The 24908-nt window shown below is 35.2% G+C and overlaps 2 protein-coding genes and 1 long non-coding RNA gene across 5 annotated transcripts in view; 2 read left to right on the forward strand and 1 right to left on the reverse strand.

The window, feature by feature from the left end:
- Positions 1-24908, reverse strand: part of LOC134199939 (uncharacterized protein K02A2.6-like) — a 933609-nt gene that overhangs the window by 731146 nt on the left and 177555 nt on the right. The window lies entirely within an intron of this gene.
- 6tox (antimicrobial protein 6Tox) overlaps positions 1-24908 on the forward strand; it is a 55370-nt gene that overhangs the window by 26020 nt on the left and 4442 nt on the right. Inside the window, exon 1 of one of the 3 annotated variants that reach the window (XM_038014736.2) lies at positions 23583-23808. The exons of 1 other annotated variant lie outside the window; for it this stretch is intronic. In XM_038014736.2, coding sequence (XP_037870664.1) covers positions 23730-23808 — 79 coding nt within the window. In that variant the 5' untranslated portion in view covers positions 23583-23729. 3 annotated transcript variants of the gene reach the window in all.
- LOC134199946 (uncharacterized) lies at positions 911-5543 on the forward strand. Its single transcript, XR_009974641.1, has 2 exons — positions 911-3875; positions 4775-5543. It is a non-coding gene; the product is annotated as an uncharacterized LOC134199946 (long non-coding RNA).

Genomic DNA, 24908 nt, shown 5'->3' on the forward strand with positions numbered 1-24908 from the left:
GATTGATTGGTATCCATGTAGAAAATACATGTACTTAATGGATAAGCTAATATTTATATGAGTGTTGGACTCCCTACACCTGTTGCGGGGGCGTTAATGATGAGAATCTTTGTGGGGGTGAGAAATAATAATGTTAATTTTAAATACCCAGCGAAGCGGCCGGGTACAGCTAGTATTTTTATAAGTACATGCTGTTTTCATCACAACTATTAGTATTTAAATGAAATAACTGTCAGTTTTCATTTTATAGCACGTAGTGTAGCAACGAACAAAATAATAATATCAAGAATTTGCATAAATTGTTAACATTTTGGAGAATGATTACATAATGATTTTAATCGAAAAAAGTATTGAGCACATGTCGAAATAAATATTTACTTTTAAATATAAAATATATAATAATATAGTAATGCCAACATGTTGTTATTATTAAAAATGTAGGTAGATTTTTTTCTAAGTCCATCAATCCTAAATATACCCTTAAGTTCTCTACCTTATTCCATTTTATATTTACATAGTTAGGGAGCTTATCGTGCTTATTAAAACGAAGCAGCTTATAAAATTTAATTAAATAAAATAAGCAAATTGAAGTCGCGGAGCAAGCTGAGCAAAGCTGATGTATGCGAAGTAGGAGATAAAAAAAAATCAAAAGTATGTATCGATGATCTAATATTATTTTTAAGAAAATGATTTTTGTACTCCTTTAAATATTTCACGGGAACCTACGATCTGTTAGACAGGCGAAGCTCTTAGCAGCGTAGATACATTCATTTTTGTAAGTTTATAATTCACTAGCGGCCCGCTCCGGCTCCGCTCAGGTCTTTAACAAAAATTTCAACGATATTTGACGTTGTTTTATTTTTGTAAATAAAAGAACACTTATTGTGGCATAACTATTATACTTAGATATATGCTGTCGCAACGTTTTTTGTAAAGAATAATGTGTTCTACAAAGTCGTAGTACATTATTTTATCCTACCATCAATAGTTTTCGCAGGGCACGCGATGTAAAGAATATTTTAGGTAATTTTTTTACACCTTGGGTTACATTATTTGAGTTTTAGTAAGGTTCCCTAATTTTTTTCAAAAAGATTATAGCCTATGTGACTTGGGAATAGTGTAGCTTCCAAACAGTGAAAGAATTTTCAAAATCGGTTCAGTAGTTTCGGAGCCTATTCAATACAAACAAACAAACAAATGTTTCCTCTTTATAATATTAGTATAGAAGTATAGATATATCCTAAGTCCTAAGACCTATGTCCATCCGCATAGCATTAATCCACTACCGCACTGTGGTTGCACTAAATTAGAATGAGGTGAGCGACCGGCTGACGTCATACGCAAATTCCCACTATATTTTGGGATTAATTAATAGAGCCAACCAGGAGTCCCATTTATCTCGGTTGCACCGGACTCATTCTACTTCCAGTAGACGTGGCTTACAACGCTAATTTGTGTGACAAGATTACAGAGTTACGATTTAGTGTCCCCCAAATTCCAGGAGCTTAATTCCACAAAAAACGAACAGGCTCAACAATATTAGTATAGCAATATAGTACAGAATGTACAGAATTCATAATTTAATTCATTATTCAATTAAATTTAATCGATAAGCTTGGCAAAGTAGGGTTGTCACCTCAATATTTTAAAATTAGAAACGTATTATTAGTTAATCTATAAATGTCAATATTATAAAAAAAAAGTTACACATATCTTACAGCACACCTCAGTTACTGGAACCCGCAAAAACATGAAAGTCTTGGTACAAAGACATATGTACATTTTAAATCAGTACACATGATTTCTTCGTACCTATTCGTACTGAATAGGGTAAATGACAGAAAAATTGCAACGCTTTCAACCAGAAGCTTGTTTAATGCACTAGAAAATACACTAGAAACTAAACATTCCCATTAATGTTATTGAAAATTTAAATTTCAATTAAATCACAAAACAACGACAAATAGTATTAATTAAATGTCAAATTAAAATAGTAAGAAATAAATGATTTATTAATATTTTAAATTGACGTTATAATCAACCTATGCGTCTCAAGTGTTTTTAGAAAAATAAAAGGTAATTAAAATTAATTTATCAAAAATAAAACGAAAACTTAAGACCTCTGTTTAATCAAGCAACGATAGCAATACCGAAACATTTTAAAACTATCAAAAACACAAACATAACTATTTAAACAAATCATTATTTTGTTTGTACCAAATATATTTTCCAGGTACAAAGAAAATTCAAAATTAAGAAAAACAGTCTTTGAACTGTCGCTCTTGGCTTTTAATATTTTCGATTTTACTGAGAAAACATCATTGGGGTATTATATTTATTACCTTTGCTACGGACTTAATGATTACGACGTATTATAATGGCTAGAAATCACGATACTATATCTGGCACAAATCATGAATGCAATCAGACTTAAAGTGTGGGACAACTGCCATTACAATACAAGTGATTGATATAAGAGAGAGAGAGAGAAAGACAGAGAGAAAGAGACAGAGAATACACTTTATTGCACACCAAATCACAATTAACATTAGAAAACAATCAACAAGCAGATACATTTGTACAATAGGCGCTATACTCGAATATAGGTGTAGTAACTTTTTTGAACATTGTTACCAACAAATGAGTCGTCTATTATCAAAGGTGGCAATCTGTGCATTTTGACAAAAAAATGTTATTGATATGTCAATACAGATTGATCTGAATATAGTCGTCTCCTTCAAAGAATACGGTTCAAAACCTGCATTAAATAAAGGTTAATACTTAACCTGTTATTTATCTAAGATGTCGTTCAGAAGAGTTTTGTGACTGCCAATGGAATACAAAGTCAATAATTCGTTTTTCTGATTTACCAATAATTGTCCAAAAGTCACATTGCCGGCTTTGATAATAGTCGACTCAAATACAACAATAAGAATTCGCCTCAAATGCGTCACACATTCGCGTGCTCATTTCTTGATCGACACAATAAAGTTCAAATTGAAGAGACGATCGAAGGTCTTTAGGTCATTGCCATAGTCAATGTTAGGCGGATTACACAGCGATCAATCACTGAAGTATTCAAGAATTACCCGAATTACCCTCAATTACCCTTTTATAAATTTAAGCCTTCCGAACCAGTAAGACCCTGTAAGCGTACAGGTCATTACCCTTTCCGTGAGAGCTGACTTAATAAATATTAATCGTTGAATCGTGATGTCGAAGAAATCATTAATACGAAAATCTTTTATCTATAAACTTCCATCAATGCTCAAACAATACAAAGTAAACTTAATTTCTCTCTGCAATAAAATTGAAAACGCTATGAAAGACAAAATAAAAGTTATCGCCTGCAGTATTGAGTCAGAGCAATTGCCTCGGGTATTCCCTGCGTCCAATGTTTACTTGCTTCCTCGTATTCTGTGTCAAGACTGTAAATGCGTTCTTACTGTATGCAGCATCGTAAGTGTCTTTAAAATAAATAAAAACTTTAATCCAACTAATAGATAGTTTATAAGATGTTTTATTAGAAGTTTTCAACGTAATTACCAACGACTCCAAGATGGATTGATTGAAACACGGAACAATGATCGATGACAATACAAGATAAAAAAATTTTTTTACTAAATAAGGTACATTTTTTTTTATTGCTTAGATGTGTGGACGAGTTCACAGCCCACCTGGTGTTAAGTGGTTACTGGATCCCATAGACATCTACAACGTAAATGCGCCACACACCTTAAGATATAGTTCTAAGGTCTCAGTATAGTCACAACGGCTGTCCAACCCTTCAAACCGAAACGCATTACTGCTTCACGGCAGAAATAGGCGGGGCGGTGGTACCTACCCGTGCGGACTCACAAGAGGTCCTACCACCAGTAAAATTATTCTTTATTATTCTTTAATAATTAAATATCTTTAAACGGAAATAGAAAATGGCATGACATGATTTCCAAGGTGGGTTCTCAAATAGAGATGCACGCTCGGTATATTACTAAAGTGACATTTTAACGTTATTATAGACTGGTAATTTCTCCAAAATATATGTCGTTCTTCTGGAAGTTTCTAAGGGATATATGCTCGTCCATCCGTCTAGTTTATTAAAAATCCTAATTATATTTATTAAATCAAAAAATCTACTTCATCATCTAATTTTCGCGCACAATATACTAGTTGAAGTGAAATAAATCAGTGCAGAATAACAATGCCCTGAACATTTGACCATTAAGACACATTAAAGCTCTTTTAAATGCAAATTACGAAGTTCGTAGACGGCATTTTTTCAAGAAAAACTATGCTCATAGCAATATCTTCTGACTTTGTGTAGACAGACAGTAGCAGACATGTAAAAATGGTAAATAAACAAAATCTGTTTGCTATCTCATTAAATTATATTCAAAAAGTATATTCAATCAACATTTAAAATATTGCTTAAAATTATTCAACAATAAAATATAATTACCACATAATATATACATATATATATTTATACATATTTAGTTAACAGTTATTACTTACTCTAACTAAACACTTTTTTTTATTTATTGCTTCGATTGGTGGACGAGCTCAGAGCCCACCTGGTGTTAAGTGGTTACTGGAGCCCATAGACATCTACAACGTAAATGCGCCACCCACCTTGAGATATAAGTTCTAAGATCTCAGTATTGTCACAACGGCTGCCCCACCCTTCAAACCGAAACGCATTACTGCTTCACGGCAGAAATAGGCGGGGCGGTGGTACCTACCCGCGCGGACTCACAAGAGGTCCTACCACCAGTAAAAAAATCCTAATACTTTCCTTTATTAATGAGACCGTATGGCCTTAAGAAATACGACGGTATTGTAGAAGGAACTATGAGACGACCGATCAACGACAAATCTTTTATGACGCTCTTTGAACCTGTACCAAAGTAATAAGCTTGGATCACGAGTTTCGAACAGTAACTAGGATTCGTTGACCAAATATCAGTGGTCAACTGATACGTAATATGCTTCACCTTCTTCTCCCCGCCTGAAGGATTGTAGTATGTACGGTCGGCCCAACGCGCAGCCATGACTGCCGCCTCAGCGTCTGTACAACGGTAAACGGTTGTCCAATCCGAGGCGTGCATATCGAACCATTGGTCTTTCGGCACCTGTCTATTGTTGTCCGGTATGCCAAGCTCCCAACCATCTCCGCCGGGCATTTCTAAAACCCAGTAATCCGATGTCATAATCGCGGCATGCCCAATCAATCCCCCTACACCTCTACCCGTAATCAAGACGTCTCCTTTCTTGACCGTGTTAATGAACTCCCTCTTGTTATCCACCGTGCTGCGCTTGCTGATTTTCCTTTGGAACAGCGACTCCTGAGTATCAGACAGGATCCCGAAGTTGTTCATAACAAGCCAATCATGGTAATTAATCGGTTCGCTGCCGTTCAAAGACCTGTACTCTTTGTAAATGTCTCTGAAGATATCCCTTTCATCTTTCCCGAAAGATTCCAATGAATATTTTTCGGAATTGATTATTCCCATGCTGACGCCGGTGCGATAGGCTTCGGAAACTGAAAACGATAAATTACAAGGACCGGTATTTTGCTGAACATTTGTTCGAAATTCGGACTTGAAAAAAACGTGACGAATTAACGCGTTGGTCACGGTAGGTATGTTTGAATATATGGTTGAATGTATGTCCATCTTTAAAACTGATAAAAGCCGAGTAGATCACATGAAGCCTATAAATAATTACAAAATTAAATAATTCACTTACCATTGCTGTATATACGAATACAAACTAGATAGATACGAAGATCTCACAATTCCCCAGAGACTCACAGGTAGTTCGAAATGTCATCGACGTTAAGGGCCGTATCGAACGTGGTTCAGACGCTGCTGAAATCCGGTATTGCCAGGAGACCATCAAGAAATTGCATTCACTCTTGGATCATTAATAGAGAAGACGATGGTTAAATGTAAAATAAAATTTATTGTTCATTAAATACTAGCTTGAAGGTGAAGCTAGTCTAAGAAAAGAAGCCTAAGGTACTCCTTTTATCATCAGCTACCTATCAGTGAAAGTCCCGTCAAAATCGGTCCAGCCGCTCCAGAGTTTAGCCTGAACAAACAGTCAAAAATTTTTAAAAATTTTATTTGGTATATGTACTACGTACACATACTCATTTAGTAAACACTGGTTATTTTATTATTACAAACAGACACTTCAATTTTATTTATTTGTATAGATTGGCATGCATACTCTATTATTCCCTAATGTATGGAATACAAATATGTTTTGGATCTACTCATGCTTCACTTATCTTTACCTTTGACAGAACTATGACAAGCTTTTCCTGGAGCGCCAATACCAAAATTTTAATATAGCAAAATTATAGACAAATAGAAAATTTAAATTTTTATGTATATAGAAAATAGACGGTAGCAACTACTGTTTGTTTGTTCAGACTGGCATTAGTAGAGCACTGGAGCACTCCAGTTGAAGTACTTAGTTATGTTATTGTTATCTATACTAGGTAACCTATCGAGTTTCAAAACGTATTCATGCAAACATTTAGAATACAAAACATATTCTTGCATCAATATTATGGCGAACATATTCATGCAACAATTTTGAAATAAAATTTTGGGGATTTTTTTTGTTTTATTCTTGCCGCTTGAATACTAAAATGATGTTATACAATTACGTTACTTCAATTATGCTACCAATAAGTTAGATTGAAAGATTTATATGTTTGAAATAATACGCAAGGATGATATGAGAAAGCTTTGTTTTATTTGAAAAATATTTATAGCTGTTTTGAGTCTAAAAGCCTAAATTTAGGCATTGTTCAAATTAAGAGAATTTAATTAAAAACATTTTGTCCATACACTTTTCCATGTGATGTGATGATGTTTATTAACATTACGAGAATATAAAAAAAATAATAAAAAAAATTATCGAATTACGTTTTTCAGAGCCTTCGGATTCGCCTCGAAGGCTCCATCGACTAGGCGTCCTTGGGGTGAACTGCGTTAGCTGGTTGAAATGTTCACCGGCGTAACCCCCTTACCTCCTCCGGGTTCTGACCTCGGAGGGGATCGGACGGTTGGGCGAAGAGGGCAGGGGAGTCGTTTAGTGGGTAGGGTGCTAAAAACATCCTTGGGTCCGCGGTTCGCAAACGCGGACCTGTCCCAAACACCACGTGCGCGGTACCCTAGGGAGCGCCTAGGGAGGCGTGGGGACCGGAAAAAAGGCCGGTGAGGTGGGTGAAAACAAATAAACGGTGCACCCTAATTGAAGTGATTGCCCTTGGAGTGATCTCAAACTAAAAAATTAGAGAAATCATCAATCATTAAGCATGTCGCTATCGAATTGACCACAGTCAAAAAAACATTCACAAAATGGCGTCAACTTGAAAAAAAAGAATGTGTTTTTCCCCTTTTTTTGACCGTTTCGAACTTTTTAAAAGAACTAAAACTTGAAATTTTGTAAAATCTTCGACAGACTCGATAGAGAGATATACATATCCAAAGAAAATTTCCACCAAATTTCAAAGGAATCGTTGGAGTAAAACCTGAAATATCATGACAACCACTTCAATAATAGTAGTTTCAAGAAAAACGCGTTTGAAGCTTGAGAAACATTTCCAGTAGAATAGCTCAGATAATAATATTTAATGCTTATTTAATAATTTCCGAATAAAGATATAAAGAATAAATGTATAAAGGTTCATGTCGAGAACAAAAGAATTCCTGGAAAGAAGTCGTCCGGCAACATCTGCCGTTTATTGTGTGATTCGCTCAACTCGGCCGGCTTAGATGCCGCGTTACAAAACCCACTGTATCTCCGAAAATAATTAGAATTTTGAAAAATCCATTTAAGGACATATACTTAAAGGTATACACTTGAAAATAATAACTACTATCCGTACTCGCCCGCTTCGCTGGGCATTTAAAATTAACATATTATTTATTGTCATTATTATTAGGTAGTCCAACACTCGTATAAATAATAGCCTGCCTATCCATAAAGTACATGTATTTTCTGTATGGATACCAAGTATCAAGTCAATCGAATGCACAGTTCAGTAGTTATAATGGAACATCCGTAAAAAACACTGTAGATTTATATATAAGTATAGATTAAAACAACCGTCCTTTAATAATTTCTAGATCGGCATACTGCTTTAACAGGATTGTATGATGCTTAATCTTTGTGTGTCTTCTAAGACTAAAAAATATTTTCTAAGAAAGATATCCTTCTTTTTGCCTACCTTTTTTGTTATTGGCTTGTAGACAGACGAGCATACGGCCCACCTGATGGTGAGTGGTTATCGTCGCCCATGGACTTCAGCAATGCTATGGGCAGAACCAAGCCACTGCCTACCGAGCCAAGCCGCTGCCTACCTTCAACTACTAATCTCAAGGGTTTGTACTAGCTTCACCGAATATGTAGGTGAACTCACGGGACTTAACCTTAGAGTGCGCTGAATCTACCGCTGGATCGAAATCGCAACCCTTTCGTACCATCCGATGAGTTCGACGAGGATGGTGACTGGTGATTGGAATGCCTAATATCACTAACAGTGGGGGAGGAGGATCCGAAATGACGTGCTTAGTTTGAGGCGATCACGATAAGAAAGGCTGTAACGCGCCAAAATTTTTTTATAGCCTTTGCAGGCAGACGACCATACGGCCTACCTGATGATAAGTGGTTACCGCCGCTCAAGGACGTCAGCAATGCCAGGAGCAGAGCCATTGCCTACAGCGGCTTCCAAAAAGCTTTAAGTTAAGAAGCGAAGTACATAGGGAAACGCTGATTATTGAATTTGAATTTTGATCTTGACAATGGACATAGTGTGACTGTCAAAAAACTTATTGTAAAGATTGTAATAAATTTTACTGTCATCATGACCTTGTGTGACTCGTCCGTTATTATTATTATCAAATTGCGCACATAAAAAATTGATTATTTCTTTAGATAAACTTAAAAACAAGTTGATTCTATTCCATTTAATACAGTAGTCAAGCTGCGCATGACTAATATCAACGAGCAATATTTATCATTCACTAAATCTATGCTAATTCAGCTTCAAGGCCTTCAAGGTTTACAGCTTACAGCCTCCCATACTCCTTTAGAGTTATGGAGAGTCAAACAAGATTATTAACACACATTTTTATGATTATATACATAATATATTTTACAAAAACGACAAGTCCTGTTATCTTGAAAATTGCTGTAAAAACAAAAACTAATACTGCTCCAATTTCATTGTAATCAAACAATGCCACAACCTGTGCATACAAATGTATTTCAACGTATGTATAAAGAAACAATAAAACTGTTAACCTTGTTTACTAAAACAAGACAAGTTTTATATATGCTTACGATGATGTACCGGAAAATAGATTAAAGCAACCGGCGTCGCCCGTGTTAATAAAAATTGCTTACGAACTAATTAATTTCATGACTAATTAATTAGATAAACTGACGTAATAACTATAACACTAATAACGGCCGTCTGGTGTAGTGGTAAGTGACATGGTCACTACACAAGGGGGTCGCCGGTTCGAATCCCGCCAAGGGAAGATATTTGTATGATAAATATGTAGTTTCCAGGGCTATGGATGTATATTAAATATATGTACGTGTATTATAAAAATCTTACATTTATTTCCGTTATCTGGTACCTGTAACACAAGTTCTTTACGAACTTATCACGGGACCAGTTAACGTGGCGTGATTGTTAGTAAATATTTATATTTATTTATTTATTTCTTTAAATAAGACTGACTGTTGACTGACTCGGTGGTGCGGTAGTTAGCGGCCCTGACTGTTGCGCCGAGGGTCGTGGGTTCGATTCCCGCAACGGACAAACATTCGTGTGATGAACAGGCTTGCTTGCTCTTCGTCTGGGTGTTTATTATTTATATATGTATATATTTAAATGTATATAAGTATGTACGTCAGTCTCTGGTACCCATAGCACAGGGAATCCTATATTGGGGCCGGATGACCATGCGTAATTCGTTCCCAGTTATTTAGTTATTTATAAGATACTAGCGGCCCGCCCCGGCTTCGCCTGGGAAGTAGCGCATGCGATGTAAAGAATTTTAGGTAATTTTTTTACACATTGGGTTACATTATTGGAGTTTCAGTGAGGATCCCTATTTTTTTTTTTAATATAATAAACATAGCCTATGTCACCTGGAGATAGCGTAGCTTTCCAACAGTGAAAGAATTTTTTAAATCGGTTCAGTAGTTTCGGAGCCTATTCAATACAAACAAACAAACAAATCTTTCCTCTTTATAATATTAGTATAGATGAGCTATCTTCGTAGCAGAACTTAAGCCCATCTAAAGCCCAGTTCCAAATACGCTACGATGGAGGAACAGTTGAATCCAAAAATAAATTCATAGGGAAAGAACCGTATTACATTTTGATGCGTTGGTGATCGCAATACGCTAGGTCAAAGAACACTGCCAACCGTTCACAGCTGAGCCCTACGACACCGATGAGAAGAGGTAGAGTCGCACTATTCTAGACCGACGACACCACATAAACAGTCTCTACCAGTTGTTAAGACTATCCTACCTATTTTTCCGCGAAGTAAGCGTTTCGTTTTGATATATCTGCAAATATATACATATATAACAACGTGGATATTGTTGCGACATGAGCTCCTATCTGTCAGATATACCGGATGTCCTACAAAGGATCCTATATCAAGCGGGAAACTGTTGACAGTGTTCTATTAGGATAATAATAGATTCGAAAATATTTCCCACTAAATAGTTTCGCTATAAATTTTTTTTATTGCTTAGATGGGTGGACGAGCTCACAGCCCACCTGATGTTAAGTGGTTACTGGAGCCCATAGTCATCTTCGACGTAAATGCGCCACCCACCTTGAGACATAAGTTCTAAGGTCTCAGGTATAGTTACAACGGCTGCCCCACCCTTCAAACCGAAACGCATTATGCTTCACGGCAGAAATAGGCAGGGTGGTGGTACCTACCCGCGCGGACTCTCAAGAGGTCCTACCACCATTGGCACATTGAATAATATGGTAAAGAACAAACTATTCTTCTGCCAACCCTAGATTTAGATTTACATAAGCTATCATAATATTATTATGATTCGAAGTGAAAATAAATATGGCCACATATCAAAATATGCAATATATTTTTTTGAGCTCACGGCCCATCTTTGTTTATTACTGCACCCTATAGACATTAAAAACGTGAATTCCGCCACCTACCCTGAGGCAAATTCTAAGTCTCCGTTTTCATAGTACAACGGGTGTCCCTCTGCCTTCAAACCGAAAGGCATTACTGCTTTACGGCAAAAATAGGTACGATGGCGGTACCTACTCGTATGGACTGACAAGATGCCCTAGCATCAGTCAATACAACCGCATCAACATTGGTCGGACGGACCTAGTGTGTACATATAATACATTTTTCTCTGCCAAATGTCTCTGTAATATTGCTTTCATTAAGCCCTCTTTGGCACGTGATCAACAATTTGTATCTCGTAGGTCGAGGTTACATAACTGATAACTTGAATCACTTTTATCTCACAAAGATTTATGGCCGTAAACAAGGCACGAAAGAGTATAAATTAATTAATTTAAAAATTATTCTAATAATCCTAATTACTTAGAATTTCTTTCGGAAGTCAGATGAAATGCAGCAAACGCGATTATGTGGCGGCCCAATCGAGTAAAAAAAACTAAAAACCGTCACGTGATGTCAGCTGATTGAAATACATACACACACGCACACACACACACACACACATAAACACTGCACCGGTGCCGGCACATGAAAAACTTTTTCTTTTGTCTTTGCAATAAAGATGAAATTTAGTAACATTTGCCGTAATTAGTTTGAAGTTAAGAGTTTTTGAGCCTTATGTACCTATTAATATTGTTGCATTTTTTTGTAGTACACATTGCTTGAAACGAATTAAAGGGTTCCTCGTTCTCCTTCCTGTCCTTCTCGTTCTGGCGGGCTAATGAACGGCCTAATGATACCTTTGTTGTATACATTCAGGGCTGTCATCGAACAGTTGAAACAATTAATTTCTTGTATGAAACTATTAATTACATGTTAGATTTTTTTTACATTTTAACGAGTTCTATGTTGTTGATAATAGAGACCACGTTCCAGCTTGATATACCCATAACGACACCTTCTACATATCCCCTTAAACAAATCAATCAAATATTTGTCTATAGACAAAATTTCAAACAGGCTTAATATTGTAAATCACGTCATCAAACCTTTAATATCGATAGCAACATAAGAACATGTTGTGAATACGCCAAAAAAGAACATATTTATGGAATTTAACAAAAACTGTTTTCATTTACTCACTCATCTAGGTAAAGTGGTTAGTTGTTATATGATATATGACTAAACACTTCCCTTACTAAGTAATCTTTTACGTTCCACTAAAACTACCCGATTTACGTGGTCAGCAAATAAATTAACTCGAGGGACATAAATATTCTCATCGCGCTACCTACGGAAGGTCCGAAAAGTTTTACTAAGTAAATGTAGGAAATAGCGTTAATTGCTAAAGGCTTCTTCTACAGGGTACCTTCGAGAGTTCTTAGTGACGTATTAAAAACATTTCCAAACGGTTGATAACAAAATAAATACGTCTAATATAATATGGTGGTTTGGCGTATTGCGAGCACTTTAGATTAATAACCGTTGCTGCATTTCCCAGAATGCAGGAAGGGCATGATACAGGACGCCTAGTTAGTAGTTTATTAGTTTAGTTTTAAGTTTAGAAGAATTAGATAGTAGGAAAAAAGAATTTCTTATTAAAGAAAAAAGAGAGCTGAGGGAAGCTGCCTCTAAGCCATGTCAAAACAATCACCAAGACTCACCAAAACCACACCAATATTATATCTTAGTAGAGACACACCAGCACCTAGTCACCCCTACCAGAGCAAGTAGGGAGCTTCATTCGGTACCCCTGTAAAATTGCACGACAACCCGTGATTATTATTACGTGAGTACGAACTCATTTTTATCGGTGTTAGTGTCGACCTAATACTGAAAGCCTCACCTGCTGCGAACTAAAGAGCTGCTTTGTCATTACTCAGTGGAACTGAGACTTCGACCTGGAGGCCCAAGTCGATGAATGGATGAAGATGGATGATCGAAGGATGAAGACGAGTGACGACCATAATGTCGTGAATAAATGTAGGTTTCGGAAACCTGATACTGAAATAGATTATTTAATATATTATTGCCTACCGAAAGCTAGTAAACTTGAAGGGTTATACTAGCTTCAACGAATGTGTAGACTAGCTCACGGGGCCTGGGAGACTTTGCTAAAATCTGGTCTAGCAAGAGCAGTGCTTCGCTGAATCTTCTAACAGATCGGAATCACGATCGATAGCACTGCCGTATACAACAAAGCTAAATTAATCTCAAAACGAAAATGCGTGTTATAATCCATTGAATTTATGACACCATTTGACCTTATTTTAGTTAATCAAACAGTACTAACAATTTACAACTAACTGTTGAAACGGGAAACTCCATATCCGGAAAATCTAGTAATGCAAGGTCACCTACCTGGTGACGCAGAAAAAGGTCATCTACCTCGGACACGTGGTTTCAAATTTTTTTTTCTACCTAATCTGATAGCCTTGAGTGGCTATATCAGCGTCGCGGTAACTAGTAGGTGAGCTCACGGGGCTCAAGCCTGATGACGTTGCTAACACGCACCCTAGCAAGAGCCGTGCTTTGCAGAATCTACCACCGGATCGGAAACGCGACCCACTGAGAAGATCCGGCGAGAAACTCAGTGGGCTGTGTCTGAGGGTTAATTTACTCGTCGAGCCATTCGTCGCAAACAACGGGTTCGACGAAAACGATGACCGAGTGGTTTCAAACAAAGTGCTTAAACGAAATATCAACAAAAGTATCTTAAGGTGGAAAGATGCGGGATAGTTTCCAAAAATTATAGAGTGAATGTAAATCAAGACAAGAACGTCACTTAGGACCTGTCAAACAAATGGCTACAAAAAATTACTTATAAATGTGTTCAAGTCTGCTTATTTTTCTTAAATTTTAATAAACATGATATATTCGTCAATGCTATAGATAAAAAGTTGGTTTGCTATTATAATAAACTAGCCGTACTCGCCCGCTTCGCTGGGCATTTAAAATTAACATTATTATTTACTGTCATTATCATTAGGGAGTCCAACGCTCATATAAATATAAGCCTAACCATTAAGTACATGTATTTTCTGCATGGATATCAAGTTTCAAGTCAATCGGATGCATGGTTCAGTAGTTATAACAGAACATTCGTAAAAACCACTGTTGATTTATAAATTAGTATAGATAATAATAAAATATAATATAAATATAATAAAATAACATTATGTAGTAGCTATCCTATACATATTTATGTAGGCAGTAATTGGTCCCTCAAATTTTGATTTCTTTCAGATTTCAATAAATCTGAACTAATCACTCGGCGAGTTTAAAACTATTAACGCATCTACTTTGTTTTCTGTGATTAATAGGTAATATTAGTAATAAAGGCACGTTCAATATATTATATAAAATTCGAAGCCAGACTTTGAATGATCTGATGATTTCGACTCGAAATAAAAGAAGAACTGTAACATTCGACGTAACTAAACGAAAAAAAAAAAGAAAATTGTAATATAACTTTGTGTAACATTACCTTTACTGCCTGAAGCGAATCGGATCCTAAATTAGATACGTTCACTTAAGCATTCACTTGTTTGTATTGTGTTCAGTTTCTTAACGTTTGGAATTAGTCGAATTTACCTGCACTCCTCTCTTATTTAGGTCAAACTCCAAGTTTAAGTATATGCTATTTTCTAAGCGAGAAGCTAGAATAGTCCCTAAGGCTACCAGCGAATGGTAAAAAGGGAAGTCGTTATTCTGTATAACTTAGAAATAAAGTCTCAAAGTGGGTTTTACGTTGGCATTTACGTTGTTGATGTCTATCGACTTAGCCAGCACTATCACTTAACCGCTTAACACCATGTGGGCTGTGAGCTCGCCCACCGATCTAACCATTAAAAAAAATACCACTTACTATTATACTTTACAGCAGATGGACTACTACCTCGTTTCCCGCCTGGTGTGAAGTGGTTACTGGAGCTCATAAACATCTACAACGTAAATGCGCCACCAACCTTGAGATATAAGTTCTAAGGTCTCAGTATAGTTACAACGGCTGCCCTACCGTTCAAACCGAAACGCATTACTGCTTCACGGCAGAAATAAGCAGGGCGGTGGTACCTACCCGTGCGGACTCACAAGAGGTCCTACCACCAGTAATTATGCATTCCTATGACCAAATAAGAGTTTGTCACAAAATTTAAGCATCGAAGGCCTTACTATTAAAACAAAGGTTATACCAAATTGCTGGTTCTGTTAAATTAAGATAACCTCGTAAAACACTAATTGGAATATTTATATATTTTTTCTATTCTATTTTCTGCATACATTTTAATGTATATTAAAATTCATGAATGAAATTACTTTATAAACCTGTTGTACAATTTAATATTCCAATTTCAGGCGTATTTTGATGAAATATAAATTGTTTCTAAACGAGAATTCTTAACTATCTGACTTTTTATTGTTTCGATAAATAAGCAGACGAGATATATTTATCTTGTATTGCATTTTCTGGTATTTTCCGTTTATCGGGTTTCTTTACTGTTACATGGACACACGCTTGAGACATAGACCTCAAAATTTGACTAACTTTAATGAATATTTTAGAAGTACCTACAATATATTCTTAAATCGATCTACAGATTTAAGTTTTCATATGACTGTCACAAAATATTTTGCTTACAAACAGTTAAGTAATTATAATAATAGCTTGTTTTTCATTTATTTTGTTATACTTCCCCTACATATTGATAATTATCAATGTATATCATAAGGAGTTACTAATCGCAATATTTTTCCATCGAAAATCTTGATATTGAAATTATTTTTAAATTCACGAATCTTAAACGCATATTAGACTACCTACTATTGTTAATTATAAACAACTTTTTTGTGCATATTTTTTGTATCTGGATGAAATAAATTAATTTAAACAAGACGACCACTACATCTATGTATTTACAATGAGTGAAATTTATATAAATGTAATTATATTTTTGGTGTATACCAAATCAAACACCGCTCTAAACTATAACATTAAAACCGACTGCGAATTGCGTGCCGAATATGCAGAAACTGTTCTAAGTACTATTCAATCGAGTCCTAGGTGCAGGCAAATCAAACAACACGCTCAGAGCTTCACTAATAACGTTGTCGTATGCAAATGATTCGCATAAGTCAAATGGAAGGTAATGGAGACGATGGCGCATGCAACACTTACCCTGAATATGCGTACGTATCGACCAATCACGAAGCGTCATTAGTCCTCAACAACCAATCAGAGAATGGATTTCGAAATGTCAACGTGACGCTCTTCAGTGAATCTAGCATGTCACATTTCTCATTGATTCCCAAAGGATTGAATGATAACAGAAATTATCTATTCGTCGTATTTGTGGTTCATTTCTTCTTGGAATATTTTTTTATGAATTCAATCTCTAAAAACAATATCACTTGAAACTTTGGAGAGTTAATATTAAAAAAAAAAAAATACATGTGGCGCTCGGGGACTGCTGCGGTAAAGCTATTGCATAACATTTTTTATCAACTTATGCAATTATAATTAGACAATAACAATTTAATATTAAAGCAATATTAAAATAAGGCCACGCTATATTTATAAACATTAACAAAAGCAAAAGATTAACTGTCCCCTTCACACTGATAAGCTAGACCGCGCGAGAGAAAGATGGGCAGACTTTTCATGTTGCGCATGCAGTGCGACGTCACGCCGCGCGCTTATTACAAACACTACACAAGCGCAACGTGTGAATGTGTTGAGCGCGAGTTACATGTTACGCGGAGTGGAGGGTGTTAGGTTTTATTTTCGTTACGGAATTTCTTGATTCGGTCGCCGCCCTCAAAGCCGGTGATAAAAGCTATGCAATAGCTTAAAAAATAATTCACCATTTATATTTACATTACATACAATCCAGTATAATATTTGGCATGCACGAGCCATCTTCGTCACTTAGCATTATCTATTTACATACATACATTTAACATATGTCGACCTTATCTCTTAAATACAAAGTCTAGTTTTCTTGGAACATCAACTATCCTGCTGCAGCCACTACACGTTAAAAATATAACATTTAATGATAATTTGAATAATAACGTGAATCGGAACATGTGAACAACATTGTGTTCAATGTGTACATATTATAACTGGAACATATAATGAAGCGATAACCAATTTTATCAATCATCAAGGTCAGCACTAGTAAACTAATGGACCGCTTTAAAGCGCTTAGAGCTCATTATTTTTAATTTTTATTACTTAGATACGTGGACGATCTCACAGCCCACCTGGTACTAAGTGGTTACTGGCGCCCATAGTCATCTACAACGTAAATGCTCTACCCACCTTGAGATATAAGTTCTAAGGTCTCAAGTATACTTACAACGGCTGCCCCATCTTTCAAATCGAAACGCATTACTGCTTCACGTTAGAAATAGGAAGGGTGGTGGTACCTACCCGCGCGGAATCACAAGAGGTCCTACCACCACTAAATCATTAACTTTAGAATGTGAATTGTGCAAGTCACTTTGAAGTATGAAGTTGTCGTGTTGATTGCTTACAATAATTATTCACTGTGCAAATAAACAAAAAGCATCCATGAGCATTTATTCTACATTGATAAACCATTTTATTGTTTCAGCTGATTATATAGTACGTATACTCGTAGAAAACAAAAATATAAATAGGTTTTTTTTTTAACTGTCCCTGTAATCCTTCTTTCTGCAAGAGAAAAATCTTAAAGAAACACTGTTTCATTTAAAACTTTAGTTAAATTTTGAAATATTGTTCCATTCTTTAACGGCCGTCTGGTGTAGTGGTAAGTGACATGGTCACTACACAAGGGGGTCGCGGGTTCGAATCCCGCCAAGGGAAGGTATTTGTATGATAAATATAAATGTCTTTTCCAGGGTTATGGATGTCTCTTAAATACATGTATGTGTATAATAAAAATCTTACATTTATTTCCGTTATCTGGTACCTGTAACACAAGTTCTTTACGAACTTATCACGGGACCAGTTAACGTGGAGTGATTGTTAGTAAATATGTATTTATTTATTTATTTATTCTGGGCCTGTCGTAGATGGTAATGAAAAAACAATTCAATAAGAAAAAGCAATTTAATTACACTTTGTACGAATATAATTTCGTGCTAAATAAATGATTATGAACAAATTCAAGTAAATTACATAATTTAAATAAAATATTTCAGAACTTTTACATTCCAACGAACATGTTAACAAATTTAAAACCGTATTTGACCTTGAAAAGAATCCAAACTAGTTTAACAAGTACATTATTGTCAGAATAATTACAATTTAAAAAAAAACCAGTTTTAAGGAGCCAAAAAAAAAACCAAAATATTTATAACATTTTTAAGCTCTTATTTTTTACTAAAATAACCCTTAAGTCATAGACCGCACGTCTCATGTTCCAACACTAGAAAAACAACGGCAAGTTCTGCTTATACACGAGCCGCCACTTTTTCCTCGCGTTTGACATAATTCTTGACAGTCGTCTCGACATGGCCGTCGGTTTGCTATTGACGCATTCATACCTGTAATTAATGAAAGGGTTATTGTGGCTGCCAGGGAGTATATCAGAAGCGATCCTGACGACGATTACAAGTGGTAATAGTATTTACACGCCCACTAAATTTATCAATCGTGATTTCGATCCGATAGTATATTCTGCGAAGCACTGCTCTTGCCAGAGCTAGTGTTCGCAAATTCTCTAAGGTTGAGAGGGTGTAGCTGAAATAGCCCCCTAGGCTACCAGCGAACAGGTAGGGGAATAAGTGAGTCGACTATTATCAAAGCCGGCAATGTGACTTTTGGACAATTATTGGTAAATCAGAAAAACGAATTATTGACTTTGTATTCCATTGGCAGTCACAAAACTCTTCTGAACGACATCTTAGATAAATAACAGGTTAAGTATTAACCTTTATTTAATTCAGGTTTTGAACCGTATTCTTTGAAGGAGACGATTATATTCAAATCAATCTGTATTGACATATCAATAACATTTTTTTGTCCAAATGCACAGATTGCCACCTTTGATAATAGACGACTCAAGTATGTATATCGTAAAAATAAATCTAAAATATATATTAAATTGTGTGTATATATGTATTGTGTGTATATATGTATTGTGTGTATATATGTATTGTGTGTATATATGTATGTATGTATGCATATGTGACTGTGATTCTGTATATATGTAGATATATACTTTTTTGTGTATGTATTCGTAACTTAATATAAATTTCATTGCACCTACCACTATTTACTCTGCACCACCCTTGGTTGACTGGTAGAGAATGCCTTAGGCATTAAGTCCGCCAATGTAAATTTTATATGAAGTGTAATAAATAAATAAAATAAATAAATTAATATACCTAAGGATAGATATTAACTGTTTTGTGAATAATATAAGTCCGCAATGGAACGCGCGGCATTGTATGCGGAACCGTAACTCAAGCGCATTCAATAATCCAAAATTGCTTTACATTGCGTGTACGGCAAAAACATGGTAAAATAAATATTCAATGTTAAGAATCGCCAGTTTTGTCTGTCTTTGTTTCATATCATTTACCTCTATTTTGTAGTCTCACTAAACACTGAATTAGCTAGATCCTTATATGGTAATAACAAAGTTCTAGTTACTACTGGTGGTAGGATCTCTTGTGAGCCCGCGCGGGTGGGTACCACCGCCCTGCCTATTTCTGCCGTGAAGCAGTAACGCGTTTCGGTTTGAAGGGTGTAACTATACTGAGAGCTTAGAACTTATATCTCAAGATGGGTGGCGCATTTACGTTGTGGATGTCTATGGGCTCCAGTAACCACTTAACACCAGGTGGGCTGTGAGCTCGTCTACCCATCTAAGCAATAAAAAAAATAAAAAATATGGAGTGGATGGTTAACTGATTCTCGTTCACGATATAAGCCTCCGGGACACGTTCAACTATGAAGACACCTCAACTTGAACATCAGTAAAGTAAAATTGAGCAAAACTAAAAATAATTATCGTTTTTTTAATATCAAACCCGCAACCTTGTTATGAGAACTACGAATTATACAGCTAGCTGACTGTCAAAAGCTAATAAAGAACTTACAACTTGAATAACATTCGCACAGGTCACTGACCCATTCATATCCAACATTGACATTCACATCGTATTGAAATGGAAACACAAATGAAATGAAAATTTCATTATATTACAAGCTGCATATTGTTATAGTAAAAATGTCATTTTACGATGACTGTGTAGTAAGTAAGCAAAATAAAAAATTTAATACCTAAAACAAAACAAAGTAATAAAATAACTACTGACCTTCGAAACAGCTTATTAATAAAATGAAGAATATTGCGAATTGTAGAAAATTCATTATTTTAAAACAACTATTATGTATTATTATTATTATTATTATTAAATGTGTCTATTGCAAATTAAATTTCGAACGTTTTAGTGTTGTTAAACGTTGAGCATAGCGTACGGACGCGGTAAGATATGCCGCCAGTTTAAATACAAAACAGAGCGTCGTACATTAATATCCAGCTTACTTGAGATCGCGTCTGTACTACATACGATGTGATAACATGACGTATTTATATATAGCCAGACGGGGAAAACAAAATAATGATTCATTCGAGAGTTGAAACATGGCATTACATTTTAATTTTCTCGAAACTGTGCGATTTATTTTTATAATTCGATTATACACCCTATTATGATTTAACGGTTGAGTTCTTACCACGATTTTTCACACTTCGTGAGTTCCCGATAATTCTGGTTCAACTCTGTTGCAAGCGAAAACAAAAAGATAAAAACTCAAAGAATTAATAATATGTAGAATGTTTTATGATATGTTTTTTTAAGGTTTGAAACAATTCGTAATTTTGTTAAAACGTTACAGTGAATAAATACAAAATTTTAACAAAAAAAGAAAACCAAATTAAACAAAATAAAATGAGAATAAAGTTGATCTAATTTACCCTAATAAGATTAACTAAAAAACTAATAGTCAAATCTTAATAAAAATTAAATAGGACCACATTAGAAGCATCGGCTTTTGAATACCAAAAGAATAAAACCGGTTCACCAAGAAAAAAATTGTGAAGTAACAAAAAATACAGTCAAATTTATAATATTCTACTTTTTCGCTGTGTTTGTTCAAACAATATTCTGGAGCATATGTAATATTAGTTGTGTATGAGCCAAAATGATATTCAGCCATAAAAACATGTTTTTCGTGTCTACTCTATTACAATTCATACTTCATACCGCAATTAGAATTTATAACTGCGACCGATTGCATTCGATTATCTACGCACAGCAGCATTATAAATTTAATTTCAAAAAGTAATTTTCTGAATTATCGGAAAGGCAATAAAAATATATATATATTTAATAAAAATAAAAAGAATAGATGTTGTGTGCTTACCTTTAGACTCCACAGTTTACGTACCACCGCCTACTTCGTAACATGAGGTCGATATCTCAACTCTAATTTAATACGACCGCCATTACGTGCTCATAATAAGCGCCACCTATGTGTTTACGTAAGCTTACAATTTTTTTGCGTTTGATGTTAAACACTATGCTCTAAGTCTTAAGTTTGCGTTTACATTACCTTTCCAATAAAATATATCACTGAAAAGTCACATCACAGTATTAACTTGACGTACATTAAACATCATCATAATATAATGTATGTATATTTATTATAACGCAGATATTTCTCTTACTATTTGAAAAAATATCGAGGGGTGAAAGGAATTTAAAAAAAAACAAACGTGTGGCACTCGGGAACTGCCACGGTAAAGCTATTGCATAGCATTTTTTATCAACTTATGCAATTATAATTAGACAATGATAATTTAATATTAAAACAATAATAAAACAAGACCACGCTATATTAAACATTAATAAAAGCAAAACCTTAACTGTCCCCTTCACACTCATACGCTAGACCGCGCGAGAGAGATATGGGCAGAATTTTCATGATGCGCATGCAGTGTGACGTCACGCCGCGCGCTTATTATATACAAACACTACACAAGCGCAACGTGTGAATGTGTTGAACGCGAGCTACATGGTAGGCGGAGTGAGGGGTGTTAGGTTTTTTCGTTACGGAATCTCACGATTCGGTCACCACGCTCAAGGCCCGCGATAAAAGCTATGCAGTAGCTTAAAAACATCGAATTGTTGATGCCAATACCAAATAAAACGGACCTTTAATTACAAATATTAATTTTGCTTATTAAGCAAAATGTCGCTTAAACAAAATAGGGTTTCACCCCTCGATATTTACCTAGATAGATGACAATAATATACAAGACAAAGATAGCTTTGAGGAATCGTAAATAATATTTAAACACTCTAGGAAATGGGATAAAAACAAAACAATTCTGTAATTAAATTCGGCTACCCGAACATAGTACGTAATGCCATCAAAACGTTAACAAAACTATTTGCTTGTATTTATGCGCTAATTTTCGCAACGTCTGAACCAATTTGAACGTAGTTTTATCAGTAACGCTTCGAGATAAGCTTTGGCTAGCAATTTGGCTGTTTGTTTCATTTAAATCGGTTGATAGATAAAAAAAGCAATTTGTTACTTTTTATAAATAACGTTTTTAAGTCTGTTCTGTCCTGTATAGTAAGAAAAGAGAAATATTTCGGTAAGGCATTTTTTTTTATTGCTTATAGGGGTGGACGAGCTCACAGCCCACCTGGTGTTAAGTTGTTACTGGGGCCCATAGACATCCACAACGTAAATGCGCCACCCACCTTGAGATATAAGTTCTAAGGTCTCAAGTATAGTTACAACGGCTGCCCCACCCTTCAAACCGAAACGCATTACTGCTTCACGGCAGAAATAAGCAGGGTAGTGGTACCCACCCGCGCGGACTCACAAGAGGTCCTACCACCATTAATTGTGCCAAAGTTTTATTATTAAAGTCAGAATACAAATTATGTAAATACATTTGTGGTATTCAATGAACGTGCCCAGTTTCAAAGCCGCCATTCCTTTTTCGCAAAGCAAACATGATGAGTAATTCGACGATATCATAATTTTAATATAGAATACAATTGAATATGCAATTTCGAAAAGGGCACATGTCTGAAAATGTAAAATATTCAGGAAATGAAAAATAACTTATTATTTTCTAAAGCAGTGTAAAATTTAAAATATTAACTTTTGAGATATGTTTTAGTGTTAATTAGCAATTGAAAATTACTGGAATTATTATAAAATGGGTGTAGGTAAGCCTCAAAACTACATGTATATGAAAAAACGTATTTGACAAAATATGCGACATGTGCCCTTTTCGAAATTGCATATTCAATTATTCAAAACAATAGAATGCAACAAAAATATAACACATACTTCGAGTACTGCTACCTAAATAAGCCGTTGACTAACAGTCCGAGTCGCCAGGTAAAGTCCCGGGACAGGCTATAAAAGAGAGCGAATCTTGCTAACTCCTGTTAGTTCAACTTTATGCGTCAAAAACTGGATAAGAAGTCACAATGCTATCTATACTGTGTTTTGTGAGTGTTTTGTGCACTATACATGCATCAGTGATAAACATTAACATCTTTAATGAAGGTAATTAATATTTTTAATTAATATTTTAATTAATATTTTTTACTAGTGGTAGGACCTCTTGTGAGTCCGCACGGGTAGGTACCACCACCCTGCCTGTTTCTGCCGTGAAGCAGTAATGCGTTTCGGTTTGAAGGGTGGGGCAGCCGTTGTAACTATACTGAGACCTTTGAACTTATCTCTCGAGGTGGGTGGCGCATTTACCTTGTAGATGTATATGGGCTCCAGTAACCACGTAACACCAGATGGGCTGTGAACTGCGATCTTAGCTATAAAAATTTTGTTTTTCAAAGATCGTAAATAATATTGGGTGCCCAATTAAAACAGAATTATTATGAGAAAACTTTGAATAAGATAGATTAAAATTATAATATTAAAATTAAATAATTTAATACTAAAATAAATTTACTTTTACGGTTTAATCTCGCGGTTTTTTTAGTGATTATATTATTTCCGACCCTTCGAGTACTTTACTTTTTTCTTTAGGAGAGCTGAAGGTCGGGCTCGGTGGTATAATTTGAGAGGTATGTCTAGGAGTGGAAGACTGTAGGTTGATGATGATTATGACGAATACAGTTTTGGTGCTCAAACGATTAAGGTGTTGTCATACTAGCCATATCTCATATAATACCTATATATTAATACGTGAAGCAAAAACTTTGTACCCCTTTTTACGAAAATTGCGCGGACGGAGGAGTATGAAATTTTCCACACTTATAGAGAACATAGAGAAGGAGTGCACAATGCTAATATTTTTTTAAATTATGCATTAAAAATACATTAAATCAATAAAGAAAACATTACACACACTACATGTATTTGACACACACACATATACTCTTCGTTTATTGTCAAAATTTTGTTATTGCTTAAAGTCTGTAGTCAAATTAAGAATAGGTTAATATTCTTTATCTTTAATATTACATGTATTTGTCTATAGTGTAGTCTTGGCCAAATCTGTGACTATAGAAATATAATAGTTCAAATTTATAATTTTAATTAATTATAGTCGAATTTCGACTATTGTGGGAACACTAGTATTTAGTAAAACCACAAAACGGTTGAAAATAATATCGTATATAATAATACGTATTCACAAAGTA

Source organism: Bombyx mori, chromosome 13, assembly GCF_030269925.1.
Source record: "Bombyx mori chromosome 13, ASM3026992v2".
NCBI lineage: Eukaryota > Metazoa > Arthropoda > Insecta > Lepidoptera > Bombycidae > Bombyx > Bombyx mori.